Source organism: Synchiropus splendidus, chromosome 2 (genome assembly GCF_027744825.2).
Source record: "Synchiropus splendidus isolate RoL2022-P1 chromosome 2, RoL_Sspl_1.0, whole genome shotgun sequence".
Taxonomy (NCBI): domain Eukaryota; kingdom Metazoa; phylum Chordata; class Actinopteri; order Syngnathiformes; family Callionymidae; genus Synchiropus; species Synchiropus splendidus.
In genome coordinates, this window is record NC_071335.1 from 27,791,652 (window position 1) to 27,807,973 (window position 16,322).

Genomic DNA, 16,322 nt, shown 5'->3' on the forward strand with positions numbered 1-16,322 from the left:
AGATGCTCTCTGATTTCTTTCTTTTTTTTTTTGAGCCCAGGCTGCCTTTAACTGGGTGTGTTTTTGTGATTCGAAATCACAACATATTAAACAAATGACAGATATAATAATTTTCAAACCTGTTCTTCAATAGATTGATTAAATACTAAACTAAATACATATTCCAGTTGAGATATTAAGCAACTGTTTTCCAATTAATGCCAAACATTTGTAGGCAATAGTGTGTACAATTATTCTGAATTTATGTAATGGTGAATTTCTGCCCCCTCCATTGCCATCACCGCCAGCACATATAAAGGGGATCCAGAGAGCAATATTTAAAACGAGAACTATTCGAATACAGATCATCAAGAAAACAATCGATAATAATCAACAGAAGATAATGCTTCTGTTTCCGCTTGTCCCCTTGGAGCCGCCGTACTGAAGTATCCATGAGACTTCCGCACATGCGTAGACTGACCTATCAGTTGATGCTGATCGAGCACTGTCACTTGGATTTATGAACTACGTTCTCACTTGAGACTTTGTCTTTGAGGTAAGACTGAGTAACAGTGCACTAACTATTATGTATTTGAGCTTATCAATTCAGCCACTTGAGAGACGCGTGCAAAATACAATGCTGAACTAATGTTAAACATACCTGACATTTAGCTGCTAAGCGTTAGCCGAAGGAATCCAGTAGTGGGGAATGGCATGTAACAAAAATGCATATGAGTGGTTTGAGCGGCAGTTAGTTTGTGTGTTGTGTGTTGTTTGGTATTTTCTAATTCAAACGAAGCTAACGCGAGCAGATTTGGTTAGCTTGTATTGGCTAATCTAAAGTCAGTAGCTACCAGCCCATCCCAGCCAGCTAATTATACATTCAGGTGAAACCTTATCTCAGTCACTGTGTTTGACTTCGTCATTGTTTCAATAGGTGTTTTTTTCTTCTCCTTTTTATTTATTATGCAACAGTGAACCATGTGTCTATTATGAACCCATGAACGTGTAAATTTCCTGGAGGGAGTCATCCCAAAGGGATCAATTATAGGGATCAGTTATTATATTCATTGAATTAGTTCGGCATGTACAGTATGATGAAGAACGTCACATTATCAGTGCGTGGTAAATTGGCCCTTTTCTGGTTCTTCACTTGGTATGCTTCTTGTCAGTTAGGAAACATGCATTGTAATATGTGTGTAATGTGTCCTCGTAAATAAAAATACATGGGTGACATGATTTAAAAATTATGAAATTTAACATACTGTATTTCCAGACTACAGTATGTCTCAGGGGGAAAAGAAGGCTGGTCTGCTGAGGAGGACTTCATCCTCCAAGAAGCCTTTAAAAGAGAAGGTTGTCCTGATGTACGATGAGATCTTTGCGGTGAGTACAATTGTTGAGTGAATGTCTGTGATGTATGTTTTAGAAGAGTCCATTTGCTATAACGTGTCAAAATCTTTTTGCATGGTTTTCAGAAAGAAGACCCCTCCAAAAACAACCCTCGCTTCTGGGATGAGTTGTTTCTTATGAAGGTACTGTGAAGAGTTGACAGATGAGAAATGTGATGAATCTGCATTTATATGTATACATGTATTTATATCCAAGATCTGGATGATGTGAAAATTATATTAGAATAGTTGCCGTTTCCCAAAGCGGACGCTAGAATTTTATTTTCACGAGGCACTTCACTTGGATGAATTTAATTGATAATTGATTTTTTAAAAATAATTTTGTGCGGTGATCAATAGTTGAAGTTGCTAATTAAAATTAATATTTGTGAATTATAAATATTTGTGATATCTGTGAATATAATTAAAACAGTGGTCGTTGTATGTTGTTTTGAATTAAAAAAAAAAGAAAATAAACACCATCTTGTTTTTTTCATTCAGTTCTGTTTTTGTAGAGTAGGCTTGAGTTTCATGACAGGCACCTTTAATACAATCTTGACATTATTCTAGTTCTTGATGTTATTATTATTGAGAATTCACTATTGTCAAATTCAGGCGTACTACTTTCAATCAGCTCCACACTTTCCACCTTTCTTCCAGGTGAACCTTGAGTATTTAGAATCTAAACTGGAGAGTGTGGATGGTGAAGAGGTTCAGCGAATCCAGGACAACATCAACTCTCTGTTCCACCACTGCGTTCAGGCTCTAGGAGAGGAACATCAGATCAAAGTGGTCAATGCACTGCAGGTATTTTCTCCTTATGTTTCTTTCTAGCGGTTACGGTTTGTATATCGGATAAGATGTTGTAATACTTGACTTGCACAAATTCTGTATTCACATGGCCATTATTCAAAGTTATAGTTCTTTGCAGTACTTTGAAGAAACCTTTTGAAGTGAAGGTAAAACAAATGTACAAACTATGTGTACCTTATTCCCGCCTTGAAGTGCGTAAAGGTTATTTTAAACAATGTGCTACGAGACACTTGAACTTTTTCTGACTGTTTTTTCCACTTTGTCCAAGACCCTCTGTGCCCTTTTTAGAGGAGTCCATCAGAAGAATAAGTCAGCATCTGGCTTTGACATCATCAACATGCTAATGGGCTTTGACAAGGCTGAGAAGAGAATGAAGGTAATTAGACAGCTGGTTTAAACGCTTTTCTCCACCCTGTTCCTGACCCAAGGAATCAAATTATTAGGTTCTTCCATCCATGTCAGTTAGTTGTGATACATCGATTGACCTCCAGGCACCTGTCCAATTTAAATGTTCACACACAATACAAAACACTTTTTGTCAGAGAAATCTTCTCAGCTCACTAGGCTGTTTGTTTGAAATGTAATGTCTTCACTTTGTATTGATGCTCATCTTTTTTATAATTTGACTGGTAGGACCTGATGGAGAGACTGGACAGCCTTGTTTGTGGCGACGGCTCGGAGAGTCTGAAGAGCCTCTGTCTAAAGCTACTGCTGTGTCTGGTGACGGTGAGGCCTGACCTGAAAAGCCCATGAGAGCTGTCCAATAGAAGAGGATAATTTTAAACTCTATGATCTGTCTGTAGGTAACAGACAACATCAGTCAGAACACCATTCTGGAGTATGTGATGATCAACAGCATCTTTGAAGCTATTCTGCAGGTATGATGAGCACAATCACACAGCTCAGTGTTGAACTTGCAATTCAACATTGAAAAATTGTAACTGAGATGAATCATTCTCCAACTCCTGAATGAGTTTTAAAATGTTTTATATAGAGAAACCTTAGATGAAGTTTGAAATGAATGATGATTTTCCACATTTTTTTTAATTTTGTAAGAGTTTTTTTTAAAGGCACTCTGATGAGAGATCATGCTGAATTCAACAGTGTACCCAGCTGTAGCCTGACAAATGACTATTAAGATGCTTCGTTTGCTGTTTTATTTTTATTTTTATTCCCCGACTTGTGCGCCTCCCTCCTTTCTGTCTAGATACTGTCAGATGTGACCAGTAGAGGGCAGCATGGCTACGATGCTGTTGTCCTCCTTGCTCTCCTGGTGAACTACAGAAAATATGAGGTGCGTTTCTTCACCGTTACGCAGCCAGTATATATCTTACTGTTAATTATGATTAATATTGATCGAGTCTTAATTATTTGTCCTTGTGTTAGTCTGTGAATCCCTACATAGCGAAACTTTCCATCGTGGATGACGAGCCAACACTGGATGTAAGTATTCTAGTATGGTAACCCATAAACACCGTATATTTATAACAGAAAAAATGATATGGACATTTTTATGTGTTCCACAGGGAATGGGTGTTGTTGTCCATCAAGCTCTGATGGAGTATAACAGGTAAGCTGTAACTCTTCATCTGTGAAGTCATTTGAATTCTGACTAAGCCACAATGGCAGGGTTTTTTGTTTGATGCCTTTTTCTGCTATAAGTCTGCAAATGAGGTCATTTATTGTTTAACTTATTTATACTTCACTTTTAAGTTTATTTGGGGACTTCAAATGCGATGTGAAGTTTTGATGGTATTTTAGGAAAATATATTCGTTGTCTGTGTAAGTCAGGTGCCTCAGGGGCATGGAAGGTCACAGTTAACTGCATTCTCACTGCCTCTTGGATAATGGGTTGAGTTTAGGAGAGAGATTTGTTCACAAATCGTATTTAAGCCGACATCAAACTCAGTCATTACGTTTCCTCTTACTTTTAAAGGCAGTACAAAGACAAAGAAGAGGAGAACCAGGGTGGGTTTTTCTCAACCCTCACCAGCATGGTGAGTATCAGTCGACTCACATTTCATTTGGTGCAGAGAAACCTGTCTCAGGTTTGTGCTTTTCATTGTGTGCTCAGGTGGGCAGCATGTTCATTGCAGATGCTGATGAGAAACTCTCTGTGCAGTAAGTACAGTTTTATCCATAATATTTTTCTGTCTAACTAATCCTTCTAGTCACCAAAATTGTCATCTTGGTCCACCTCAGAACACAAAATCTGAAAACAAATGTCCCTACACTAACTACGGAAAGTAGCCAAGTAACACACACTGAATATGAATCACTATTGTTCAGTTCAGAATGTTGCACCTTGTCCAGAACATAAGCGTCTTGTGGGTGTTTTTCAGATAGTTTTTAGTGTTGATCTCAAAACATCAGCTTGATGAAATAACTCATGATTCCTAGATTGCCAGACTGATTAGTGTTTGCATGCTGCTTGTTTTCAAAAGAATGAACATGCTTGATTATTAAAATTAAGTTAAAATGTGAGTGTTCTTTTCTATTAGGATTTATGACAATCATTTAGTTGGATAATTTCCAACTGTACCTCTGTGCCTCGAAACTATGTAACCAACAGATGTAAAAAAAAAAAAAAGGATTCAAAACTTTGTCGTCAAGATGATACTAATATAATAATAATATTTCATAAGCGTTCGGCCAAACTTTGGGACTCTGGATAGGAAATGTTTTCTTTTCAATTGTGTGTGAAGGAGGCTTAAAATGGTTTTTTTTCGCTTGTAAACTTGATTCAAATGTAACATTTACATTATGCATCAGCATTATTTTCCAACTTCCTCTTTGTACCAAGGACCAACGAAGCAATCCTGCTGGCGCTGTACGAAGCTGTGCATCTCAATCGCAACTTTATCACCGTACTAGCACAGGTAACTATTGCTTTATCTCGTGTGAATTTCGTTCGTCTTATTGGTTGAATGATGTATTCAGTTTAAAACTAAATCCGCTTTGCAAAACCCTCTGTATATACCACTACATGGGAACTTCATGTCCTTTATGTACTGTGATTTAAAATGAAGTACTGACAAAGAAAAAAAACTTTTCTTTTTACTTCAATTTTGCAACATGAAACCGAGGAACCAAGGATGATTCTTGACACTTTTTATAGCATTTGTTTTTCTTCCAGAGTCACCCTGAGATTGACATTCCAACAACAACCGTAACCCCAACTACACCCACACCTACAACGCCACTTGGCACGACACCGCCCTCCCTGGACAGTATGTTTCACCTTATTTCCACAGCTCTGACTTGCTTTTTTTTGGGGTTGTTCAACATTGAACATGCTCTAACTGCTATACGATTGTGTCTCAGGCTGTCTTTCCTATTGCGCAGAAGACATCTTCAGTGTAAATAATTTAACATCCAGTACTTAATATAGATGAATGTTTTAGATGCAGCGTGCCACGGGAGCCCCTCAGAGTTGCAACTGAGTCACACGTATCTGCAAACAGTGGTTGGGAATCTTTCCCGGCAGTAGGAAATAACTTTTTTCGAGTGAACTCAAACAAATGAGTTGTCTGGGGGAGAGTGAGATAGGGATGTAGATATAGAAATGGCTGCGTCGTCATCAGTGTGACTCATCCTGCTGAGATTTAAGATGATCTACTTTTGTTGACAGTAGCTCCATAATGGGACGAGACGTCGCTTCATATTGAGATATTTGCTTGAAAGAACACAGCCAGAGTAATGGGCCAGCTCATGAAACACATTGAGGACTGTGACGTTGAATAAGAGTTAGGGATTGACTGTGCTTAGCAAGGTTACATGCGTGCCTGTGCAAGGTTATTTCCTCCGTCCCATTAACTGCATCTGGTGATCACATCTCTCGGCGCTCATGAAAGTCTCAGGCAAACTTTCCAAGCACGCCTTCTTACTTTTGTCTGCTTCTGTTTTAGCACATTAACATGGTGCAATCTTGATGCCAATAAAGTAACAGAGAACAATTAACTCATGTCTTTGTTGCTACCTAGTGATGAACAATCCTGAACTACCTCTGGATCCCAACCTACAGACCAGCAACCTTCTGATTACCTTCTTGAAATATGCTTCAATTGTAATGCAAGACACTAAAGGTAAGGGATTTCTGTGTTGACCAATGAATGTTGTGGACTCTTTTGTGAAGGTGAATATTGTGTTCAAATCAAATTTTTGTGGTGCTGATGGCACGAGAGAAAGCTGTACTGTTTACTGTAGTTCCAGCTTTGGTTCCTTTCTGTGAAGGGTTTGACCCTGTCCACAAACAGACCTGCGATCTGGAAAAGGCATGTTGTAACCTGTGACCAAAGAAATAGTGCATACAATAATTAGTTTTACCTTCCTAAGATTTAATCTTAGGCTTTTAGGCAGTGATATGAAAGGAACTGTGTCTCCCTTTCTCTTTTTGTCTTCACACCTAAACTCAGTCTCACTGCTGTGTGTTTCAGATGAGCATAGGCTCAACAGTGCCAGGCTGTGCCTTATTATCCTCACTTGCATTGCAGAGGTTAGATGGGCTTCATTTCTCTCTCTGTGTGGGCGTTGTAAGATGTGCGCTAAATTTCATCTCGTCCTTTTCAAGGACCAGTACGCTGATGCCTTTCTACATGACGACAACATGAACTTCAGAGTCAATCTGCACAGAATGGTGAGTTTGTGATCTCGAAACGCCATATGGGGATACGCTGCTGAAACTTCCTGATTTTTGGCTGGTGAATAAAATTGTTGCATCCTAGTATGGCTCTTAATATCCATCAAGCAAAGCATATTATCTTTATTAAATTAATTGAGCCAGTGCCACTAATGTTTATCTTGATTGACTCATGTTGATGTGTCTCAAAACTTGCTATTCTCTTTTGGTATTAATTTACTGAATGGAATAAACAAAGGCTGTTGTTTTTTTCTTTTCATTCCGCAGCCAATGAGGCACAGAAAGAAGCCTGTGGACAAGAACACCCCTTCGCGACCACTGGTGTGTGCCGTTCTCGGTATGAAGGCGTCATTTTATGAATTATTTACATTACTTTTGTCTGTCACAATTTTGTTGTGGTGGGAATAATGGTGTTGAAACGCCCTTGTCATAGATCTGATGGTGGAGTTTGTTGTCACTCACATGATGAAGGAGTTTCCCATGGATCTATATCTGTAAGTATGTTTTCATGTGCTTTTGAAGCCTAGCCAAAAAAAACCCCATCTGATCTGCTTGTCTTGTTCACTCTGCAGACGCTGTGTACAAATCATCCACAAACTCCTCTGCTACCAGAAGAAATGTCGAGTCAGGTTGCACTACACTTGGAGGGAACTCTGGTCAGGTAATCAAGAGAACACTGAAGTTACAGTAGTTTTCTAGGCAGTTTGGTTTAGAAGTCAAAGAAGTAGAATTGTGCTACTACATAGAAACCGAAGGGTGATAAGCGTACAACCTGGGTCAATGCTTTTATTTAAAGTTTCCTCTACAAAATACTAATCTGACTAAAAAAAAAATCCCTGCATAGTCAGCGTGAAAACAAAGCATCAAGGATGATTTCCGTATTTTCTTTACTCATTTTTTTGGTGGGCTCAGTATTTTGACTTTGGTCTCTGGAGGAGTTACAGCTTCTGCGGGACGAAGCTGATTTCCTTCTGCAGTGTTGATGTTTAGAAGCGCATTGCATCATTAAGGCAGATAATGAGCCTCCACAGAGTGCTATCCATCCTGTCTGACTTGTTTGTGCGCCGGTCAACGTTAATAGCATCACGTTTCCGCTCGTAATGGCCCCATCGGGCTGCATTTCATTGCAATAGTATTTTTTCTAATCAGACCAATAATCACCTTAACTGCTCAAAAACCTGAGAGCCTCTCGCTGCCGGTGATAATAGCATCGCATGAAGGAACTCGGAGGAGGTAAAAAAAATGACCCGAATTTAATCAATTCTGGCAGATTTTGTCCTTTTCTCCACTTGCTGAAGAGCTTCTTAATTGCTTCTGGTGCAGCATTGGCATTTTGTTTCTGTGATGGTTTTTCTCCAAATAAACCCACACAGGAGCCTGAATCCGCTCCAGGTGTCCCTCATTCTGCTATAATTAAAAGGGAAACTACGACTTGATGGTTTGAATCATGTTCTTTTTAATGCTGAGCCTGAAAAAGTTTTCCACGATGAATTTTCTTGAAAAAGGGGGCTAAGACTTGTGTACAGTGTACTGCCCTCAGTGAACTTTTTAAGGTTTTCTTTGTGACATTGTCTCCTCAAATGTCTCTTCGCAGCCCTCATCAACCTGCTCAAGTTCCTGCTGTCTAATGAGACAACTCTGTTGGCCAAATACAACATTTTTCATCTCGCCTTAATGGTAAGAAAAAAATGGAATGAAAAACTTTTAAGTCACAGAATGGAAAAAAACACTGTAAAACCGGTAAAATGTAAATGTTTGTGTAAAAACACCATATATATTATTGTTATTATTATTATATTTTCCATGCGCTTTCAGTTTAGTAATTTCAGATGGTTTGTGGAAGATAACATGAGCCAAAGTGCCCATCTATGTTTTTGTTGTAATGTCACAACAACCTCTGAAGCAATTGAGCGAAAAAAATAAATCAATTCATCCTTAAAATAATCTTCTTTCACACTGCAGCCTTCATTGGTAATTCTAGGTGAAAAAGAATCTTTTAATAAACTAAACAAATAAAAAGATATATCCTGGCTTTTACCGCTGCACCCGAAGATCAAAGTCATTGTATTGATTTTACATTTAAATATGTGAGTGTTGGTGCATGTTTGTGTGTATGTGAATGCAGTGGCCTTCCCACAATTGCTGATTCAATATCACATCAGTTACATTTTGAGTGACATAAAAAACTGAAACTAGCTAAGTTAAATTATTGCCATTTCTGACATGCAAAAAAAACCAAGACAAAAATATTTACAAAAATAGGGAGAAAAGGCACCAGGAAAAAAGAAATCGGGGGAAAAAAAGTCTTCTGGAAAAATGTCATCAGGGCAATAAGTTACTTAAAAATATATACAGTAAAGGCCATGTAATCTGAAAAAACTCACCAGGGAAATGATTCACCTGAGAGTCATCTGCAGAAGAATGTGATCATGAAAATACATGACCAGAACAAAAGTCACCAGGAAAAAAGTCACTTTGGGGTAAGGCATCAGGGAAAAGTCAACCGCCAGGAAACATTACAAGGGAGAAAGTCATCCAGGGGGGAAGTCAACAGGAAAAAAGTCACCAAGAGAAAAAAGTCATCATTGGGGAAAAAAAAAATACAAGTTGAAATGTGCGGGATATACAAACTCATCATTAGTAAAACACTCATTGCAGTTATTTGTGTTGCAATTGTTGTGTCTGCCTTGTCGGAGTAAAACAGAGTCTCTGAAATTTGTGAAATAATTATGGTTAAAAATGTGTCTCTCTATAATATTGAATCAAACTATTGTTGTTGTTTTATTTTCCTTCTTGCGGTTGTATTTTAACACACAACTTTGTTCTGCAGGTTGTAAATCTGTTCAACATGTTCATCACTTACGGCGACACCTTTCTGCCCACGTCCAACAGCTACGATGAGCTTTACTATGAAATTGTCCGAATGCACCAAGTGTTTGACAACCTGTACTGTATGGGTAGGTTTCACTCTTCACATCTAAACATGTTTTTAACTTATAACAGTATTTCACGTCCCTGCCTTTCTCATCTTCAGTTCTCCGGGTCTCAACCAACACAGGCCAGTGGAAGGAGGCGGCCAGTAAAGTGACACACGCACTCATCAATGTCAGGTAAAGAGCTAAAAAAAAAGAGAGACTTGATTTGCATGGGGGTAAATGAAAGTAAGATGAGAAATGCAGCTACTTTTGATCAGATTTCCATCCCACATACTTGATAAGTCACTGGCCAAGGCTGGGACGCTACATCGTCTGAGGCATCACTCTTCTTACTCCTGACATTAACAGTTCCCACTCCACTGCTTCATTGAATCATACTGTTTCAGCGTGCATGTGGAGGGGTTATGAGATCTAATACAGTTTTTCAGCAGCAATATGAATAATGGGAGGTCAAAATCGTCTTTCTAAATCTAGTTAGTTTTATTTCATAAACCCTTTAAAGCAAGAGGCGGAGACTCACTCTTCATGAAATAGAATGCCACCAGTTGTTTCTTGTTAAAAGTGGTACCTTTCATCTGATGTTGCTGTTCATCTCTAATGCCCTCTTAGCTGCTTCAGATCAAATCCCCTCCACTGGAGCCTAAAACTGTCCTTTTTTTCTTTCCCCTGAAAAGTCCTGGCAGCTACATGAGCAACTTTAATTCCCTTGGACTTTCAGCCAACTTGTGGATTAGAAGTTCAAAGTGTCATTCCACCACGATGATTTTAATCGTGTGTCTCTGCTGTTGTCCAACAGAGCCATCATCAACCATTTTAACCCAAAAATCGAGTCTTATGCTGCTGTGAACCACATCTCTCAGCTGTCAGAGGAGCAGGTAACAACACTTGACTTCCTGTTTGGTTTGTTTGTCACCTGACTTGGTTGGTGGCTGGATTGTATTTTAGATCTCAGAAGGCTCACTGATTTCATGAACTATTACTCACATTTGCAGCATACGTGGGCTCAGTTGGGCTTTTGTTCTCATTCCACCTGCTGCGTTCATCACAAAGGTCACATGAATATCAGACCTTGGAACAAAACGATCTATGTCTCCAACAGTGCTTTGTGTCCTCAAACACATTTTTCCATAACAAATTTTGATGATCACTTACTACCATTTATGGTGAAATAATGTTTTAATTCAGGAGTGGACAACTACGGTTCCTACAGTAAATGTAGTGAGGGGCTGTCAAGCCAAAAGGAGGAAGGGACAAAGACAAAGGGCTATAAAATGAAATTAAAAAAACAAATCTGCCTAACAGTCAAGATGGAAAAGAATAAAAAAAAAGACTTATTCAATCTTGTTGTTGCATATTTTATTTAAATACAAGTCATAGAAGAATGTGAATATCGGTTTTACTTTGTATTAAGCAACATCTATCCATCAATAAACTACTTATTCACGTGTGTATTAGCAAGTGATGAATCAATTTAAAGTCTCATCTCATTAAGGTGATCTACTACATTTTACCCTGGATTTGTCACAGAAACTTCACTCTGAACAACTGTAATGACTGATTACTACTAGTTAATGTGTTCTCCAGTCAGAAGTGCTACTTGCATACAGTATGATACTAAAGCTAAATTTATTTCAGTTAGTTTTGAAGGTCGAGAAATACTAAACAAAGGACAAATGAGAAAAAGGAAATGTGGAAGATTACGTTCTAAAACTTCAATAATTCATATTCACACTTGAACAAGTAGTGAGTAATAATGAAGTACCAAATTCAATTGTCTGTCGGAAACCGATCTACATAATCCGTTTTATAGTTTAGTTATAGTACATTTGGGAGCTGAAAAACTACAAAGAGGCGTTAATGTTGACTTGCATATTTCCTCCCAAAATGCTCTTCTATTCAAAAGGTTCAACAACTAAGCAAATGAGAGAATTTGCTGTTGTGTCCTTGTTGGCTAAACTTGAGCGGATGAGGACATTTACTCAGCATGAGTTAGTTTTCTGCACATTAAGATGGTAGTATTTTGGAACTTGAGAACATGTTGCGCTGCTGAGCTGCGAGCAAAATTAAAGCACATAAATTCATGTTTCGCCGGTGTAAACCTGAGGGCCGGCGAGTGCTTTGAGATCCAGCCTGTAGTTGATGTCTGCGCTGCTGGATGAGTTTACAAAGTGAAAGTGTGATGGATGCGATCGTTACGCTCCGTAATTACCTCTGCGTTTATCTGTTAAATCTGTCCACAACATTTAATGGAGGGTTTTATTCAGGGTTGCTTGTGATGTCAAGCGTAATTGTATTTATATAATCAAGGCCGACTTGTTACCTCTTCTTTTTGAATACGACGATAACAATGGTGTAACTGCCAACAGTTTCACCACATCTGCTTCTTACTTGATGAGCCACACCTGCAAACATAATACACCTGGGTGAATGTCAACACATCCGGTTTGGAACATGCAGTAAATTGCTTCATTGCTGGAACTAACATGGTGTCTTGTGGCACTATGTTTACATGTGACTCTTCAGAATCCAGAACATAAATCACCCTTTAACAACGTTGGTTAATGTGTGACTTTTTCTCATTAAAAGTTTACTTTCCCCAAAATGTTCAGCCGAATCATCTGAACGCTTCGTTCAATATGAGCCGTCACTTATGATGATAGAACACTGCTTGCTGGATGGAAATGGTTTCTCTTTAAGGGCTGATGGTTTATTGGAGTCATCCATCTGCTTCTCAGCTGTGATCGTTTGGCTCTTCAATAGAGACAATAAGACCACGTGCTGCAGAATGATGATGATAAGTCAGCTGTTAGGTTTGCAGGTTTTGTCGCATTGATGGAGATGTAACTGTACAGAAGCACCATGGTTTCATTTACATGTGAAACGGGACAGTCCAGTGTGTGTGGGGTGTAGGAATAGGGACGTGGCAGTATGGAAGGGAGCCAGAACAAAAAAAAAGTTATACTATTCAACCCTTTTATTTTGAAAGTGCAATGCAGCACATGTCAGCTACTAAGTGACTGATATTGAGACTCGCAGGTAGGTTGTGAGTTCAGAATGGGAGATGTCCTCCACGCAGACCTGGTCATGTGATACTGTGGTATTTCAGTGCAGTATGCTGCGTTCCAGTTACCTCAGAAGTTGGAGCTGGGAATGACGTCACAGCTGAGTTCAGTGAGTTCTAGCTATCGCAGTCAGATCACAAGACATGCACGAAAGCTATTCTCACACGGTGCCTTGTCCGGATATAAGCCACTTCTTGATGAACACACGCTCCATTTGCAACTGGAATTCCTGCCTGATGAAGAGGAAACACAAATTTGAACAAATGCATGTGTTTGCATTCATTCAAATTTCTACTTCCTCTTTGGAGAAGCCATCTTGATTTTGGGGGGTGACTGGTTACTTCCCAGTTCCAATACAAATGGATATTTTGGATACATTGTCCTGTGCCCCTGGATCACAGTTTTCACTACTTGTGTTCACTGATGTCATGTAATTCAAGTTTCTTTAACCACCACTCTTATCATGATTGAGGCTTTGGCTATATCTCAAGAAAAAAAATTGATCACAAAGCTAGTAGCTAGCTAACTTGCATCATATGATCGCGTCTTTCATCTGGTAACTTTGGTGTGTAGCTTCTGGGATACAGGGTGTATTAGGTCACTCCACTACAATAGATAGATGAAAATTGTACACGTATGTAGATATTTCTTGCTTCTCTCAGTGCTTGTGTGGGTTTCCTCTGGGCTCTCTTGTTTCCTCTCATAGTCGAAAAGCATAAGAGTAAACTGATAAGTTGAGGATGATCCAGCGGATTTTTGTGGGAACTCGAAGTATGAATTGAACAATTACAACTAGGGCTGTCAATACATTAACATTTTTAATATTGTTTAATCATACAGCAGAGTTAACTTGCGCAAATCAATGTCACTTTTTTTATCTGTTCCAAATGTAATTCAGAGGAAGATATTTGCGATTAATTGCGAGTTAACGCTGCTTAAGTGCGATTAAACAAGATTCAAAAGTTTGTATTCACTGACAGCCATATTTACTATCTACTCAAGAGTCAAGAAAAGCAGGGTCGTCCTTGCTATTTGGGGCCCCACACAAACACACCACAGCTTGTGGCCCTCGTTCCGCCTTAAGCAAATCCATTTCACTCAGTGACGCGACAAGATGGATGACTCCCAGCAAAGCGGCATTAAAATGATGGCCTGTCTGTCCGAGCAACTTACAAGACGATATTAGATTTGTCACGCTCCGGCGGCCGCGGCTGGTCGGACGTGCCCCGTCAAGATAAACACAGTGACGATTGTTTCTGCTTGATGACGCTTCACTGATGCCTCTTCACGCCGCCTTTCTTCAGTTCGGAGAGGAGCAGAAAACAATTCTAAAAAGACATTTACATTTCTTTCTTTAAGTCGCTGTTAACCTTTGATTCATAATTTTCAGTGAAGACTTTTAATGTCAATCGACAGAATATTGTTGAGCTAAAAATAAAGTTAAAGCTATAAACCCATTAAAGATGGCTGCTGCAGCAGTTAGAACCAGTGAATATATCTCCAAGTGAGACATAAATAAAGTGGCAGGCTGAAGTATTCATCCCTGATGAATCAGTCAGCTCTCTCACAAGATGCTTCATGCAGCTCTTCATCTCACATCTTTCCCTGTCAGGTGCTGGAGGTGGTCCGCTCCAACTATGACACACTGACCCTCAAACTGCAGGATGGCCTGGACCAGTTTGAGAGATACTCGGAGCAGCCGAAGGAGGCGGCTTTCTTCAAGGAGCTGGTGAGAAGAGTTCTGTCGCATCCCAACACGACGGTTCTCTGTGGGGCAGGGGTGACCGTCACCATGTGCGTGTGTGTGTCCTCAGGTGCGCTCCATCAGCCTGAATGTGAGGAAGAACGTCTCCCTGAACACGCTGAGTCAAGACGTCCTGCTGAAAGAGTTCTCCACCATTTCCTGAAGATTCTCTCAGGAGTCACAGAGTAGTTGTTGCTGTGGATGTTCACACAAAGACCTAGCTTCTCGTTCCTAATCTGGCTTCTTTTCCCCCAAACTTCGCCTCTGAAACTCAAATCTGAAGACACCTTCCGGTGAGGAACTTTGACTACAAGTCCTCACATCACTCTGGACATTTGGGCCGCTGCATTCATATATGTGGGTGTGTGACTCTCTAAGTAAAGTGCACCATGTGTGCTGTCAACCTCTGTGGCTGGACTGTTAGACAGAGATGTGTTTTCTCTCTGTGATCACCTCCCAACCGCCGCTCATCTCTCTGTTCTCCCTTCTTATGTTGGTGTGATGTTTTTCTAACAACACTAACGGACTTCTGGTGAATCTTGGTTCTGTTTGACTAACAAGCCCAGTCACACACAACTTGTCTGTGATCAAGCTAAACAAGTATAAAGCTTGTCATGTGTGTCATATGTCCAGTGTTCACTACAGTTAGTCTGGCAGGTCGCCTTGCCTCCGCTTGAATTCATGTTCCGTTCAGCTAACACGTGCAAACAATCCCACTGACAATAAGTCATTGATTCTGAAAGTAAATAATCACATAAATTCAACCGTTTTCATTCTTGTTTTTAATCAAATCCTTCCAGAGTTATGCAATTTCTTAAAGTGATTATTTCACTTTTGTCTGGCTTTATTTATGTCAATGCTTTTTTTAAATAAAGTTTTTTTTTTCTTCTTGGCTCGTCGTCTTCTTCTTCAGGGGGTTGTGCCTGTTAATGTGGCGAACTGTCCACATTGGTTCTGAAGCTGCAAATGAAAGTTTGGGTCGAGGGGTTCTGAGGTCGCAGCTCACTACCACACGGTGATGATCCTTAGTGCAGCGATTTCTGGCGTTTGAGTTCCCAAGTTTGTTCTGGATGGTTGGTTCTGCTTTTGGTGATGAGTTTCTTCCACACAATGGCGAATCTAGTTTCCTTGCTCTCAGCAGGAAACAGACGGCGGAACTCACTGGATCATTTCAACAGCTCGAGCACTCACTTCTCCGCCACTTTTGGTGAACTCCGCGTCCTGATGGATGGGTTTTATAAGGTGGCTGGAATCTCCATAATAGAGAGGCGGGGCTGGAGTCAGGATGTCAGGAGGCGCTCTCCTCCTCCTCTGGCTCCCAGCAACAGTTGCAGCTCTAACTCACTTTCCTATAGTATTTTGTGACTCACTTTTGGACTGGCGATGCGTTGATCACTTCCTGCCTGACTCAACTTATGTGACCGATTATAATGTTTTACACGTCATGAGGTGTGGAGGTGGTCCACACAGTTTATATCAAAGGTGGAAGAGTGTGAGTCTGCTGTTTGACTGCAGTGAGATGGAGGAGTTTAATTACAGTCCACTGTCGGCAATATAAAGAAATGAAGCCATTACTTTTGTTGGCAAGTGTGAATCATGCAGAACACAATCCTCTGGATTTCCTCACCTCCAGTGCAAATAGTTATACACTTAAGATTATTTATTTTCTGTCCTTCAGCCGAGCTGCATCCACTGCTGAAGCCAAAAAGTAGAGTTCCCACATCAGCCAGATGAAGTGCTCAGAAATGAGGTGTAATT

General features: G+C 39.9%; 1 protein-coding gene across 1 annotated transcript; it reads left to right on the plus strand.

Moving 5' to 3' along the window:
• The first annotated feature begins 449 nt into the window (after nt 1-449).
• LOC128753311 (armadillo-like helical domain-containing protein 3) lies at nt 450-15,414 on the plus strand. The gene is made up of 26 exons (XM_053854889.1): nt 450-535; nt 1,256-1,365; nt 1,458-1,514; nt 2,031-2,177; nt 2,452-2,559; nt 2,817-2,909; nt 2,987-3,061; nt 3,391-3,477; nt 3,570-3,626; nt 3,710-3,753; nt 4,120-4,180; nt 4,258-4,304; nt 4,987-5,062; nt 5,320-5,413; nt 6,167-6,268; nt 6,620-6,678; nt 6,754-6,819; nt 7,090-7,159; nt 7,256-7,316; nt 7,395-7,483; nt 8,417-8,499; nt 9,653-9,779; nt 9,857-9,932; nt 10,555-10,633; nt 14,433-14,549; nt 14,635-15,414. The coding sequence occupies exons 2-26, from the start codon at nt 1,264-1,266 to the stop codon at nt 14,725-14,727; spliced, it is 2,070 nt and encodes a 689-aa protein (XP_053710864.1). The 5' UTR covers nt 450-535; nt 1,256-1,263; the 3' UTR covers nt 14,728-15,414.
• Nucleotides 15,415-16,322: the final 908 nt, after the last annotated feature.

Coding starts and splice junctions, on each gene's coding strand:
- LOC128753311 (XM_053854889.1), top strand. CDS start 1,264: ATGTCTCAGGGGGAAAAGAAGGCTGGTCTGCTGAGGAGGACTTCATCC. Junction 5,063..5,319: donor TTATCACCGTACTAGCACAG/GTAACTATTGCT, acceptor TTTTTCTTCCAG/AGTCACCCTGAGATTGACAT. Junction 10,634..14,432: donor CTCAGCTGTCAGAGGAGCAG/GTAACAACACTT, acceptor TTTCCCTGTCAG/GTGCTGGAGGTGGTCCGCTC.